General features: G+C 40.2%; 1 protein-coding gene across 1 annotated transcript in view; it reads left to right on the top strand.

Annotated features, from left to right (window-relative positions):
* The window catches only part of GCH1 (GTP cyclohydrolase 1), a 39446-nt gene extending 30302 nt beyond the window's left edge, over positions 1 to 9144 (top strand). Inside the window, exons 4-6 of the mRNA XM_024567802.4 lie at positions 5037 to 5068; positions 5982 to 6066; positions 7000 to 9144. Of these exons, the coding sequence (XP_024423570.2) occupies positions 5037 to 5068; positions 5982 to 6066; positions 7000 to 7126 (244 nt within the window). The 3' untranslated portion in view covers positions 7127 to 9144. The remainder of the gene's footprint in view (positions 1 to 5036; positions 5069 to 5981; positions 6067 to 6999) is intronic.
* Positions 9145 to 14919: the final 5775 nt, after the last annotated feature.

Raw genomic sequence — 14919 nt, 5'->3', positions numbered from 1 at the left:
GAAAGCCTCAAGTAACAAGAAAATGCCAGAAGTGAGTTGATCTGGTTTAACTCTGGTAAGAATTCTAGAGTAAACTTAGTTTGAATAGAAATTCCTATTGTTGCTGAAAATCCATTGAACATATATTCATTCCTTGCCCTAGAATCACTGAGTGAACGTAATTAAATCTTGAGTTTTGAATGACAGTGCCCTCTGGTAGCCATGGTTAGCCTGTGTATCGAACACCTACTGTGAAAGGAGCCTGTGCTGGAGAGAAGTAGGACGCAGCCTGCACCCTCAGGGAGGGTGAGAGTGTGAGGCAGCCGATGCCACCGAAATGCCAGGTTTGGAGCTCCCAGTTCAGAGGAGCCACAGTGGCTGACAGGGCTGAGGAGACCCAGAGATGGAGGGCTGAGCAGAATTCTCAATGGAAGAGAAGTTCCTCTAGGTATAGCAAATGCATAAGCAAAGGCAAATAAGAGGGTAGGAGCAAGCATATTCCAGTGGATAGGGAGCAGATTTGATTGATAGAAATAAGAAATTTAAGCAGGGATGAAGGGGAAGGCAGGGTAGGCATTAGATTACCAAGTGAAGATTTTATTCTTTTCTTTCTCAATTATAAGAGATTCTCTATTTTTTCTAAAGATTTTATTTATTTATTTATTTATTTTTAGAGAGAGGGGAAGGGAGGGAGAAAGAGAGGGAAACAAACATCAATGTGTGGTTGCCTCTTGCGCGCCCCCTACTGGGGACCTGGCCTGTAACCGAGGCGTGTGCCCTGACTGGGAATTGAACTAGTGACCCTTTGGTTCTCAGGGCAGTGCTCAATCCACTGAGCCACACTCTTTCTCAATTATAAAAGTATCATACATACCAGTTAAATTTAAATATGAATGAGTGAGTAGAAGGGAAGGTTTTCTTTCCTATTTTTATTTCCCAGAGTGAAAACTAGGTATTTCTTTCACTGTCCTTCTGGAAAATTTCTTTGAAAACTCAACCACAAAGCTTTTTTAAATTTGCAAAACAAAACAAAGCAAAAAAAAAATGGGGGAGATGGTACCCTATATTCTGTACTACAGTTTTTTTAAATTTAAAATATTACATCGAAATCTCTTGTACATCTTTCAGTCTAAAATGTCTAGGTTCCTTTGAATGGTTACATAGTATTTCATTCATTAATAGAATTCATTTAACCAGGCTTTGATATAGATAAATATAGTCTACAGTTTGAGGCTACTTTCAAAAAGAAAAAAAAATACTTTGATGAGCATATTTTTAATGTATTTGCATACTTTGAGTCTCCCTGTAAGATAAATTACTAGAATAAAATTTGCTGGGTTAAGGGGAGCTGAATTTTTTACATACTAAATTGCTCTTCAAAAAAGGGTAATACCAGTTTGTACTCTAATAATAAAGGGTGTGTCTTTCTCCACACTGTTGCCAACACTGGGTTTCATCACACTTTTCAATCTTTGCCAAGCTGGTAAGTGAAAAATGGTACTATTGTTTTAATTTGCATTTCTTTACTAGAATGAGGTTGAATCTTTTCAGAAACTTCCTGCACTTAGCCTTTGCTAATTTTTCCATTGGGTTGCTTGCCTTTTTATTACTGATTTGTGTGAGTTCTCTGAATGTTGCAGCAGTTAGGTCAGGTGCTGCAAATAATTTTCCCAGGCTTGTCATTTGTCTTTTGATTTTGTTGTACAATATTATTTTTCCATAAAGAAGTTAAAAACTTTATTGTAACCATAAGCTCATGTTTCCTGGGTTATTTTTATGTTTAAATCTTTGCTACATCTGGAATGTATTTGGGGGCAAGGAGTGAGGGGGAATCCACGCATTGCTGCTGCATGTCCACTGACTTGCTCCCACACCCTGCTCCCCTCTGTGGCCTTCCGCCTTCTCCCTTCTCCGCTGCTTCCCCCTGCCTTCTGGCTCTCTTTGTTGCCACTCTCTGTGGGGCTTTTCTTATGTTCCTCCTGGATTATATGTTAAACTCCTAACTCCTCTTGCCTCTAATCTCTTAGGGTCCTTAAATCTGCTCTCACATGCTGGTCACTGGTTCGATTCCCAGTCAGGGCACGTGTGTGGGTTGTGAGTTCAGTCCCCAGTCAGGGCATATGCAGGAGGCAATCTGTCGATGTTTCTCTCTCACATCGATGTTTCTCTTCTTCTCTTTCTCCTTCCCTTCCCCTCTCTCTAGAATCAATTTTAAAAAATCATAAAAGTTCAAAATAAAAAGGTAAAATTTATCAAAGGGGACAAAGCAGTTTTTCTTATTTTAATAAAGTTTGCATAATAAAAAATGGTCATGAATCTTTACATGTCAAATGGGTTCAAAACAAAAAACAGGAAGTGGCTGAAATGAACAGAGAAACTGACATACCTGAAAACAATGAGTGGGAGCACTGGTTTCCTCTCAGTCTTTGCTTGAGATGGACAAAAAGCATATACAAAGCAGAATTGAGAGGATACATACTTGTATCTTAGAATGAGAGGCTATGTAACTAAGAATATGCTTTCAAAATAAGTTTTAAAAAAAGATAGAGAAGGGAATAAATTTAGAGTTAGAAAACATGGATAAACTAGTAACCGTTAGAAAAAGTCAAAGTAGCCCCGGCTGCGTAGCTCATTTGGTTACAGCATCATCTTGATACACCAGCGGGTTCGATCCCTGGTCAGGGCAACCCATGAATGCATAAATAAGTGGAACAACAAATTGATGTTCCTCTCTCTCTCTTTTTCTCTCTCCCTTCCTCTCTCTCTGTAAAAAAAAAATCAATTAAAGAAAAAGAAAAAAATTAAATTAATGTTAGGAGTGAGGTGGAAAGGGGAGGGGCGGGTCCCAGCCAGTTTAATAGGCATTCTTTCATACTTCCAAGTAACCACTAATTCCCCTGTTGGATATATAATTCAAGAGCATTGAAAAACCTGAAAAGCTCTCCAGCCAATTTGATGGAGTTGCCTATTCCTGATAACAAAGCTTGATAAAACTAGCACTTAAAAAATTATAGACTAATCTCATTTATTAATGTAGTTTTAAAAATCCAAAATATATTTTCAAAAAACCCTCCTTTAACAGGCTACAAGTATTGTTTTGCTCATGTTCGCAGATGGTTTACTCCAAGATCACAAAAATGGTGTAGATTAAAATTGAGAACTGATTCTGGGAGAATGGTAAACTAGATTGTATATGAATGAGAATGTACGAGATGTGGAGGACTGAGAAGGTCCAGTGTGCCCTTAATTGAAATTCCAGGAGATGACAGAGGCCCTGGGGTGGGTGCACTATTAGAGAAGGTAATATCTACACACCCTTCTGAGCACAAGCAAAATATGTCTTCAGATTCAGGAAGTCTAATAAATCATAAATCCCAAACAGGACAAATGAAATTAAATCCTCACCTAGATAGAATATAGAAAACTGCAGAGTATATATACTCAAATGTCATCAAATTAGCCACAGAGAAAAATACTACCTACAAGGTAACAGCAATTAGACTGACAATTGGTTTGCCAATGGCAATATTTGAAAGGCAGATAAATATCAGTGTCAAAGTAGAATTCTGTTCCCAACAAATACCTCTCAACAAATTACCTTCAAGAACGAGGGCAAAATATACATATTTTTTAATACAGTGAAGCTATATGATTTTCCTTAATGCTGAGGAAACAGAAATTCATCATATACTTTTTTCTTGAAAAGAAAAATGAATAAACTAGGAATAAAAAATAATAAACTCTCTGAGCATAGGGATCCTGTTCATCACATAATCACACGCATAGCAGGCACTCAACAATCTGCGTGAACGACCCTGCTTTGGAGTGACATTGGCTGTCTACCAGAAACAAGCAACGTGGGTGATAGTGAAATGCTAGAGGCATTCCTACGAAAGCATGGAGGGAAGTACGGATGCCCAGTGTCGCCACTGTTATCTAATGTTGTACCGGAATTTTACTTGAGGAAAAGAAATGATAACTATGAGAAGGAAGACGGTACTAATTCTTAAACTGATGGCATCTCTTACTTATATAACAGAAATGAACCACCTGGAAAACTATCAGAAGTAATATATATAGAAATTTGACCTAATAAAAATAAGCCATTTTCTATCTAGGAGCTTGAACCATCTTTTCTCAGGTTTTTGTTCAAAATAAAAAATATATATATTGGAATTCCTTCAATGTTGCTTATCTGCTGGGAACACAGAAGAATCAGAATGGCTCCCGCCTTCAGGTTGAGTGGCGAGCAGGGCGGGGCACCGTTTCTGGATGTATTGGCTGGAATAGAGGTAGAAAGGAGCAAGTCGCCTGTTCTGTCTGAGGGTCATACTGGGGGGAAGAGCCTTATAATGCCTCATAGACGAGGTGATCCTTGAGTCCAAATTCATGACTAAAAGGCTAAATTTTAAAGAAAAGTGTCCTTAATGTGAACTGTTATCCCAAAATGGGTGATTCACATGGTCATTTTTACATTTAACAACTAGAGTGAAAGATGTTGAAAGGAGAAAAATCATCACTTAACAGATTGTGTTATAAACTAAGATCGTAAGCTTTTATTTTGGAAGGAGGTTAATCATAGTGATTGCCTACATAGACTTATTTTATAAAGAGATGTCTGAAGTAGTTCAGTTCGAACCTGATTATCCTAATAGGTTTAGTTGGTACAGTAGTTGACAATGGCCTGCCTATTACTCAACAAAGTCTTTTTATTTTTAACTTGAACTCTAAGCTCTGATTAAACAATATGATTAATTAGAACACTTGAGACTTACTTCAGAATTGATGACTTGGGAGCTTTAAAATTACTCATCTCTAATTGTGCTTTTTATAAGTGAACTATATACTCTCAATTCCCTCTCTTTGGGAACAGAGGGAACACTTCTCTCGTAGTTGGTCTCCTGTAGTTCTTATATCTTTCTGTCCTCCTGTGAACATTAACCTTCCGCCTACACCCTACAATGGCTTCAGCCAAGTCCTTTTAGTCTTATGAGGAAGCCTCAGCAATTTCACTTAAAAAAATTTATGTTTAACTAAAATAATTCTTTCTTTTTTAGGATTGTAGAAATCTATAGTAGAAGATTACAAGGTAAATTTTAAAATTATGTTTTTTACAGAAAAATTTTTTCTTAAGGAAAAAGCATTTTTGTTGTTCTTATTATAAGTATAATACATATGACATAAAAATTAAAACCTCATAGGAATATAAAACAGAAAAAGTCTGCTATACACATTCATTCACATTTTTATGCAAATACGAGCATTTTAAAATCCATTAATTTTTATTGCATTTCAAAATGGGCTCATATTATAAACAGTGGGCTTCACTGGTCTTTTCTCCCTACTTTTTTTTTCACTTACGTCTTAAACATTTCCCCCGCGTACATGTACGTGTTTCATTTGTTTTGCCTACTGTTTAGCACTCCATTGCACGGCTGTGCCGTGGCTTGATTTAATCAATCTCTGCTCTGATAGACATTTGGGGATTTTGTCAGCTTTCAAATGGATGTAATGCTTCAGTGAATGTATGTATTCAAAGATGAGTTGTGTATTCAGCACAGGAACTGCATTATTTAGGTTAAATCATTGGTTTTTAACATTGCTCTCAGTCCAGCTCAGCAATCAGACTGTAACCCCTGTGTTAATCCTGGTGCTGAGCTATTCATTTACTCTGCTCTGCCTGTGTGGAGGTGCTTGTTGCCGATATTCTGTTGGACTCGACGCACACCTGAGAGCATCTGGCCGTCCTAATCCGTTCCCCGTAGGGGCGCTGGAGGGCGCCAGGGCTTCCTGAGCTCTCACCAGCACTGGCCTGCACAGGAATTGAACAGGGCCTCCTGGGCCCAGGCAGCAAACAAAGCCAACTGGTAGAAGCTAGTTGTCTTGGCTTTTATATCTCACAGAAGTCTGCTTTTTAAGATTTTATATATTTTAGAGACAGCAAAAACTTTCAGCTCTCTTTGTGTCAGATACTTAAACTCAGCTCCTTGTCACATCTACAGTTCAGGAGCGCCTGACGAAACAAATTGCCATAGCAATCACAGAAGCCTTACGACCCGCTGGAGTTGGGGTAGTGATCGAAGCAACGTAAGTCCGTGTTTGCCTTTAATAACGTCGCAGTGGTACAGGAACATGGTGTTCAGTGCTGCTCGGCTTTCCTGGCCTCAGGTGGTGCCACACACTGACACTGTCCTGTTTTCCATGTCTGAGCCCGAAGCCCTTGTACCTCCTTCATTTACTGTGTTGCCAGTATGGGAACCAGAACAGGGGATATTGGGTTTTTTCCTGTCTTTGTTTTATGGGGGTTGTGGAAGAGTAGGGAGTCATAAGCTTGGGTGTAGCGATTCACACAACCAGCAGCGTTGTATGTCTTCTCTTGATTTCTTCTTTAGGTCTTTGTTGCCCCAAGCAGAATTTTTCTAATATTTTGACACAGATTTTAAAAAGAGAGAGAACTGAGAGTAGGTACAAAGTGCAGCTGAAGACTCTTCTTTAAGTTAGAGTGCATTATGAGAATTGCACACAGCTCGTGGCAGAGTTCTCCTCCATTCTCCTGGCCGGGTGGGGACTCTACTATGTAGGCTGTCCGGCTTCACCAGGTTGGTCCCCGTCATCTGGATTCTGGCTCGTGAGCCCAGCACACTTTGGTATTTCCCTCGACACCTCAGCTAGCGTAGCGCCGTCCTGGTCCTAAGATGGATCAAGTGAGAACTCTGGGTTTCTTTTTATCTAGAAGTTGTTGTATCTCTGTAGACCACTTGCATTATCTTCCCCCAGGAAGAATATCCCATTTCCCCCTCTCCTGTTGGGTGCCTTAAGGACTCGACCACTAAGAAGAATAGAAGCTACAAGACTAAGAAAATTTTAAAAAAATGTATTTTAGGATGAAATTCGCCTCAGTGACAAACGTGGTCATTGTGAACTCAGTTTAATCAAGTTTATTATTTTTTTTGGACTGCTTTTTTATTTTAAAAGCCAAATCAGTAACTGTCTCTTCTCCTTTCGTTGCTTGTTTTGTAGACACATGTGCATGGTAATGCGAGGGGTGCAGAAAATGAACAGCAAGACTGTGACCAGCACGATGTTGGGTGTGTTCCGGGAAGATCCGAAGACGCGCGAAGAGTTTCTCACTCTCATTAGGGGCTGACCTCTCAGTGTGCGCTGTGTGCTTTGCAGATCCTGCCTCTAACAGTAGCATTGGTTGTCTGGTCTTAATTGTTTGTACAATTCCCTTCTCAGTTGTAACAGATGTGAAACTTGTCACTAATTGTATTTAACAATTATTTATCGCAGGTCAAATAACAATAATTTTCGTAAAGGGGTAGGCGCTCTACTGTCTTCTAGCCACCATTTAGTGGCAACATTCAAGCACACTGCCGATAGTGTTAAGTTGTATGTATGCTCTCACTGCCGTTCTGATAACCTGAGGACGCTGGGAGGGGAGAAGAACTCATGTACTTTGTTCAACTAGTATGGTAATTTGGTTCATGAGCATAGGAGTGTTGGGAGTGGGAGAAAATATGGCCAATATTCTGCTTTCTCCACTCCCCGAACAAAAATGGTGTAGCGCTTAAATAATTTATTGTACAGTGTGCAGCGTCGCTCTGCAAATTCAAAGTCCAACAGGCTCCCTTTAGTCGTGTTTATTAAACCACCAGTGACACTTTATTTTTTAAATATTTATTTTTTAACTGTCTAGTTGTAACGTTAGTCACCAAGGGGAGATGATGAAATACCTATGTTTTTGATTTTACTGTGAGTTAAAAAGGAACATTTCTACCTTCTATTCTTTTTAAAATTCATGTTTAGGGAATTAGTTCCTGGAGTTGTTTACGAGTGTGTTCTCATGTCAACATACAGGGATTTAGACATTTAACTCTCTGTGCCTTGATGAGAATATCACACCATTTAGAGTGTAGATGCCTTCGCCTTCATTTAAAAGCCATTATTTTAGAAGACTTAGTACTGACGTGGAACATAAACAGTGCTCAGAGTTCCTTTTGAAGTTTCTTGGGGGCTTACTTTGTGTGTTTCTTGCAGATGCCTCAAAACTTTAAAAAAAAAAATCTTATCAATAGTGTTTCCAGATATTCCAGAAGCTGTGGAGTGCTCCTTACTTTCAGGTCTCAGAGCCATCGCTTCCACGGACATGAAAGGATGCAGAATGAGCTCACTGTGGATGCTTTATGAGCTGTGTCTGCCCAACGTCTACTGACGCTGTGTAGTTGGTGTCTGCGAGAGTGCACCATAATCTTCTGGAATTACTGGAAGATACCGGAAGCTCCCATCCCGGTTTCCCACGTGGTCCACGGGACCTTGTCTTCAGTGTAACTGTTTAAGTGGGCTAGGTCTTTCAGTCCAGGAAGCTGTTGCCTTATTAATGATTATCTTAAAATTTCCTCTACTGGGGCGGTGTGGGCCAAATTAAAACAAAATAACCAAACACCCCTGCAAAAACACATACACAATTTTTCATGGAGAAGCCTCTTATTTGGCTGACAATAGTCCTCTCTAATGTAACCCATTACCTTAAGAAGAGTTAACTACAGTGCTTGCTTTAACTCTGGTAGTCCTGTCTCTGCCACTGAGATGTGTTTTGTTTGGCTTATGATGAGGCTAAATGGCAGATGTTTTTTTAAACGTTCCCTACTTCCATTTCCTATATTTTTCTATATTTGGATTTTCTAAAGGACAGTGGTAGTTGATTTTGAGTTCCTTTTAAAATCAAAGCTAGTATAAACATTATTCTGCTTAATATTTAGACATTTAGAGGTAGACTTAAGTGCTCAACGCATGTTTGGTATTTTAAAGTAAAAGCAGGTGTGACTTGGAGGACCAAAGAAATTGTTAGTATAAATGTATCTTTCTGGGATCAATTGTATTCCTTTTTAAAATGATTCTTTAACGTTCTCTAGAAGTGTTCTCATAAAAGTCTAATGTATTCACAGGCTGTTGTTTTACTGGTAAATGCAAAGTAATTACCTTGTCTGTTTTACTCTGGTCTGTAGTACTTCAAAATGACCTTTTCATGTCCATGAACTTGAGTCCGTTTTGGGGACTTTTAACATTGTGCAATTAAATTGTCTAAATTTTGTGTATGTGTGTATGTTCCTAAAGTTAATTCTATTTAAATTATTAAAGTGATATAACTTTGTTCTTGTGAAAGTAGTTTTTTTTTGAACCACTACTATTATTAATTTGATTGTTTTCATTATAATCTGGTTTAGCAAAGCTACCCTCCCTGAGGGCCTCTTGCGGCCGTGATGCTACTGGAGTATAAATCTTGGTGGCAGTACCAGTTCATCCCAGGCTGTTTCCCTTGGGTGTTGGGTTAGAGTACCACTGTCCTCACCCTCGGGCAGGCTGGGACGACTCTACGAGGCCCCCTTGTGTCTCTTGTCCTAAGCTTATGTTTGAGTGACTGCAGCCTCCTGACCACTGGCGCTGCTTTCTGTGTGGGCACAGCTGGGGAGGGAAGGGCTGGGGAGGGAAGGGATAGGGCATGCAGCCAGGCGGTGCAGGAAGTGGAAGGAAGAATTTTCCTTTTCTAGAAGAGCCCATCCTGGGCAAAACTTCCAAGTAGGTACAAAGGTTTTGCTGCCTCTTTTCTGTCTCTGCCTGGTAACTTCATCCCACCCTCTTTCCTGGTGGTCTCCTTCCTGTTCCCTGCTCCACCCAGGCAGAGGCCCCACCCTCACTGGCTGTCAGTTTGCCCGGGTGCTGGTGGCTGGGGTGGCCTGCAGCTCTTCGCAGGACTCCGTAGACTGCGGGGTAGCTGTTCTTATCACGCAAAGTGGGAATGCTTAACTGAAAGAAAACATCCCGAAAGCCACAACTCACAGATGTCAGTAAAACAATGAGCTTCTCAACAAAGTCCAAGTTACCGCTCCTAAATTTTTTCACTAAAGATTGATTGGCTGAGTTCCTTGTTTTGTCACTTGGTGGAAGAACAGATGCCGACACCAAAAGTTTCAGAGAAGGCTGGCTGTGTGTTAACACAGAACAGCTGGATTCCTGACGGGCCAGAATCCTCCTGCTGAAGTTGAGGAGGGAAGAGTTTTAATAGATGAGGTCAAGGTGAAGTAAATTCCTGACAGCCTCAATCCTCCCAGAGGCTCTTGCTTTATGTTTTAGTCTTCTTTTTAATGTTTTTTAAGAAGTGATTTTATTTATTTATTTTCAAAGGGAGGGGAAGGCCGGGAGAAAGAGAGGGAGAGAAACATCAGTGTGTGGTTACCTTTCGTGTACCCCCTACTGGGGACCTGGACCAAAACCCAGGCATGTGCCTTAGACTGGGAATCAAACCAGCGATCCTTTGGTTCACAGGCCAGCACTCAATCCATTGAGCCACACCAGCCAGGGCTATGTTTTAGTCTTTATTATGGAAAAAAGTGAAATGTACAATGGTAGACCACACGTGAGTATGAACCCCCATGTACCTATCACCCATGCGCAGTGAGTCTCAACTCCTCCTGGCCATCTCGATTCCTCTGTACTTCCCATCTCCACTGGGTTATTTCAAAGCAAATCTCGATATCATTTTTAAATTTTTAATTTATTTAAATTATTTTCCAAATACAGTTGGCATAAAACATTATATTAGCTTCAGGTGTACAACATAATGATTAGATGTTTATATTCCTTACAGAGTGGTTACCCAATAAGCCAGACATCGTCTCATCCATAAGCATTTCAGAGTTTCTAAACAAAGAGGATTCATGTTAAAAAAGTGCCACTCATTATACCCCCCAAATCAGTGCTTTGATATGAAACATCCAGTCACTATTCACTTTTTCCCTATTGTCTCATGGTTTCTTTTTTATAGCTTATTTGAATCGAGGTACAAATGAGGTCCATACGTTACAATCGGTAGATCTGTTTTCCATTGTGGTGAAAAGCACACAACATAAAAATTACCATCTTAACCATCTTTAAGTGTACAGTACTGTGGTAACTCTGCACATCGTTGTGCAGCACATCTCTGAAGCTTGCAAAGCTGAACCCCTGCACCCCTTGAATAGCCCCCCGCTCCCTCCGCCCAGCCCCTGGTCACCACTAGTCTACCTCCTTTCCGAGTGTGACTACTTCAGGCACCTCACACATGAAGGACTCGTGTGGTGTTTGCCTTTCTGTGACTGGCTTTTTTCACTTAGCATAAGTAGCCTCAAGATTCATTCATGTCGTAGCATGTAAGAGGGTTTCCTTGTTTTTAAAGTCTGAATAATACTTTAGGGTTTGTATAGACCCCACTTTCTTTATCCATCCATCTGCTGATGGACATTTAGATTGCCGCTACCTCTTGGCTTTTGTGAATAATAATGTAATGAACATGAGTGTGCAAATACCTCCTCAAGACCCTGTTTTCAGTTCTTTTGGATATATGTGTAAAAGTGAAATTGCTGAATTTTATGGTAATTCTTTTCAAAAATTTTTTTGAGGAATTCTATACTGTTTTCCATTGCAGCTGTACCATTTTACATGCCCACCAACAGCACACAAGGGTTCCGAGTTCTCCATATTTTTGCCAAAACTTAGTTGACAGTTTTTTTGATGGTGGCCGTTCTGATGGTTATGAAGTAGCATCTCATTGTGGTTCTGATTTGCATTTCTCTGATGATTAGTGATGTTGAGCATCTTTTCATATGCATTTTGAACATCCATATATTTTCTATAGAGAAACATCTAGTCAAGTCCTCTGCCCATTTTTTAAAAAAGATTTTATTTATTTATTTTTAGAGAGAGGGGAAGGGAGGAAGAGAGACAGAAACATCGATGCGCAAAAGAAACATTCATTGGGCTGCCTCCTGCACACCCCCAGCTGAGAACCTGACCCAAATTCCAGGCATGTGCCCTCACTGGAATCTAACCCGAAACTCTTTGGTTTGCAGGATGACGCTTAGCCCACTGAGCCACACCAGTTAGGGCTCATTTTTCAATCAGGTTATTTGTTTTTGTTGTTGAGTTGTCAGAGTTTTTGATATATTAACCCCTTGTCAGATAAATGGTTTGTAAATATTTTCTCCTATTTTGTAGGTTGCCTTTCACTCTATTGAGTCTTCGCTGCATAGAAGTTTTTAAGTCTGATGTAATCCCATTTGTCTATTTTTGCTTTTGTTGCCTGTGTTTTTGCTGTCATATCCAGGAAATCATTGCCCATTCTGGTATTATAAAGCTTTCCTCTATGTTGTTTCCTAGGAGTTATATAATTTTAGTTTTTACATGTAGGTCTTTAATCCACGTTGAGTTAATTTTTGTATATGGTGTAAGGTAAGGGTCCAGCTTCTTCTTCTTCTTCTTCTTCTTCTTCCTCTTCTTTGGCATTCTCATCCAGGTTTTCTGGCACCATTTGTCGAGGGAACTTTCCTTCCCCCATTGTGTCACCTCAGCACCTTTGTCAGCAATCAGTGAATATGCACGTGAGGATTTGTTTCCGGGCCCTCTATTGTGCTCCACTGGTGAATACATCTATCTTTAGCCAGTACTGCACTATTTTGACTATTATGACTTTGTCATGCGTTTTGAAATCAGGAAGTGTGAGGCCTCCACCTTCATTTTTCTTAAGATTATTTTGGCTATTCAAGTTCCTTTGAAATGGTTTGTGAATTTTAGAATTTTTTTTGTTTCTCTAAGCAAACAACTAGAACAGAAACAGAACCACAGAAATGGAGATCACATGGAGGGTTATCAATAGGGAATTGGGAGGGGGAGAGAGGGGGGAAAGGTGCAGAGAATAAATAGCATAAATGATAGGTGGAAAATAGACAGGGGGAGGGTAAGAATAGTGTAGGAAATGTAGAAGCCAAAAAACTTATAAGTATGACCCATGGACATGAACTATAGGGGGGGAATGTGGGAGGGAGGGGGTGGGCAGGATGGAGTTGAGTGAAGGGGCGGAAATGGGACAACTGTAATAGCATAATCAATAAATATATCAAAAAAAAATACTAAGCCTTATGATCCATGAAAAAAAAAAGAATTTTTTTGTTTCTGCAAACAACGCCGTTGGGATTTTGACAGGGATTGCATTGAATGGGTGGATTGTTTTGGGTGGTATGGACATGTTAACAATATTAAGTCTTCCAGTTCATGAATGTGGACTATCTTTCCATTTACTGTGTCTTTAAGTTTCTTTTATCAATGTTTTGTAGTTTTCAGTGTAAAAGTCTCCTTAACCCCCCTTGTTAAGCTTATTCCTAACTATTAAATTATTTTAAAAAACAGACAATTTTTTTTAGAGAAGTTTTGAGTTCACAGTAAAATTGAGTGGAAGTCACAGAGATTTCTCACACACCCCCTGCCCCCATGGGTGCACAGCTCCCCTTGTTATCAGCATCCTTCACCAGAGTGGAACATTTGTTACGATTGATTGTCTTCCGTTGACACATCGTTATCACCCAAAGTCCATAGTTTACATTAGGGTTCACTGTTCGTGTTGTACATTTTACGGATCTGGATAATTGTATAATGACGTGTGTCTGCCATCACAGTGTCATGTGGAGAAGTTTCCTTCCCCCAAAGGCCTCTGTCCTCTACCTATTCATCAGCTATCTAACTTTTCTTTACACTATTGCAAATGGAATTGTTTTTTAATTTCTTCTTTAAGTTGTTCATTGGTCGATATGAGTTTTAAGTCCTTTAAAGCTATGGAGTCACCTCTTGCTCTCTCTTTCTCACCTTTTCCTTGTAGTTATTTGGTCATTTGTTTCCAAAGAAGCCCTATGTTTACTCCAAGAAATGTCAACTGCCTGAATGTCGGAATGAAGTGAAACGTCAGCTTGCAGAGGAAAAAAAGGTTATTCTCTGTTGCAACACTTCTCCATGTCCTAAATCCCTTCTCCTAAGGTGGTCTAGGTTGGCCGGGTACTGGTTGGCCTTTAACTTGAACACAGCTCTTTGTCTGTAACTCAGAGTCACATTCACCCTCCCAGGTATGGAACAGTTCATTCCTTTTTTTTTTTTTTTTTTTTTTTCCCTTTGCTGTGGGGACTGTTGCTCTGTCCTTTCTGAATAGTCTAAAACATCTGCCCCGTGACTCCCTTGGCTACAGTGTGCTGTGTTCCTTGACTGCCAAGATTTTAGTTAAGGTGGGGTTATTGGAGAGCTGGAAATAGTGAATCACCCAAGACATGGCATCACCCTGGGGGCCTCTCCCTGGGGAATTCCAAGGCTTTGGCTGAACCGTAAAAGCGCCTGGGTATCTGGCCTCTTCAGTTCCATTTCCACGGCCTTCTGAGTAAGAGTACCAGGCGTCTGGCTGCCCTGGGGTGGAGAGGGAAGTGACATGACACACTCAGTTTTATAGTGAAGCAGCTTCTTTTCTCCTCTCCCTAATGGTGCAATTATGATGTGCTTACAAGTCCTGCTGGGGAGAACTCCTAGGGGAGAGCGTGCATTACATAGCCCTGCCAGGCCCATCCACGTTCCCTTTTATTTCTACATTCTCCTGTTTGGTTTGAGCAATGTGTCCACAATTCCGACCTTTAACTTCTGGAACTGACTGTGCTGCCCGAGAGACGTGGGCTGACTGTCGGTCAGCGTGGAGAAGGCTGTGTTGACGGAGGCCTGTGATGAAATGCCTGGGCCTGCGCGAAAACTTCCTCTGAGGCTGTGGCACTTACGCTTCGTTGATTTTCAGATAAATTTCTTCTCCCTCCTTTTTCTGGATCTTTTCATGTTTGCAAATGTGTTGAATGAGTACCTTTAACCAAGGACAACTAATCCCAGAGCAAAATTTCTCACTTCTCATTTCTGGGTTTTTTCCGAAAGGTAATTTGCCTACGAGGAAGGAATGTGTGAAGTTGAAGTCGGGCCTTCTCTTGCTTAGTGGTTGTCAAAATCACCTCGTAATGAAGGGGTGGGAGGAGAATGACTTCTTATGCCAATGCTTAAAGATTTTGTTAACAGAATTTCCATATAAATTTAATATTAAAAAAATAACTA

The sequence above is a fragment of the Desmodus rotundus genome, chromosome 7, assembly GCF_022682495.2.
Source record: "Desmodus rotundus isolate HL8 chromosome 7, HLdesRot8A.1, whole genome shotgun sequence".
Lineage (NCBI taxonomy): Eukaryota > Metazoa > Chordata > Mammalia > Chiroptera > Phyllostomidae > Desmodus > Desmodus rotundus.
This window is presented reverse-complemented; position numbering and strand designations above follow the sequence as displayed.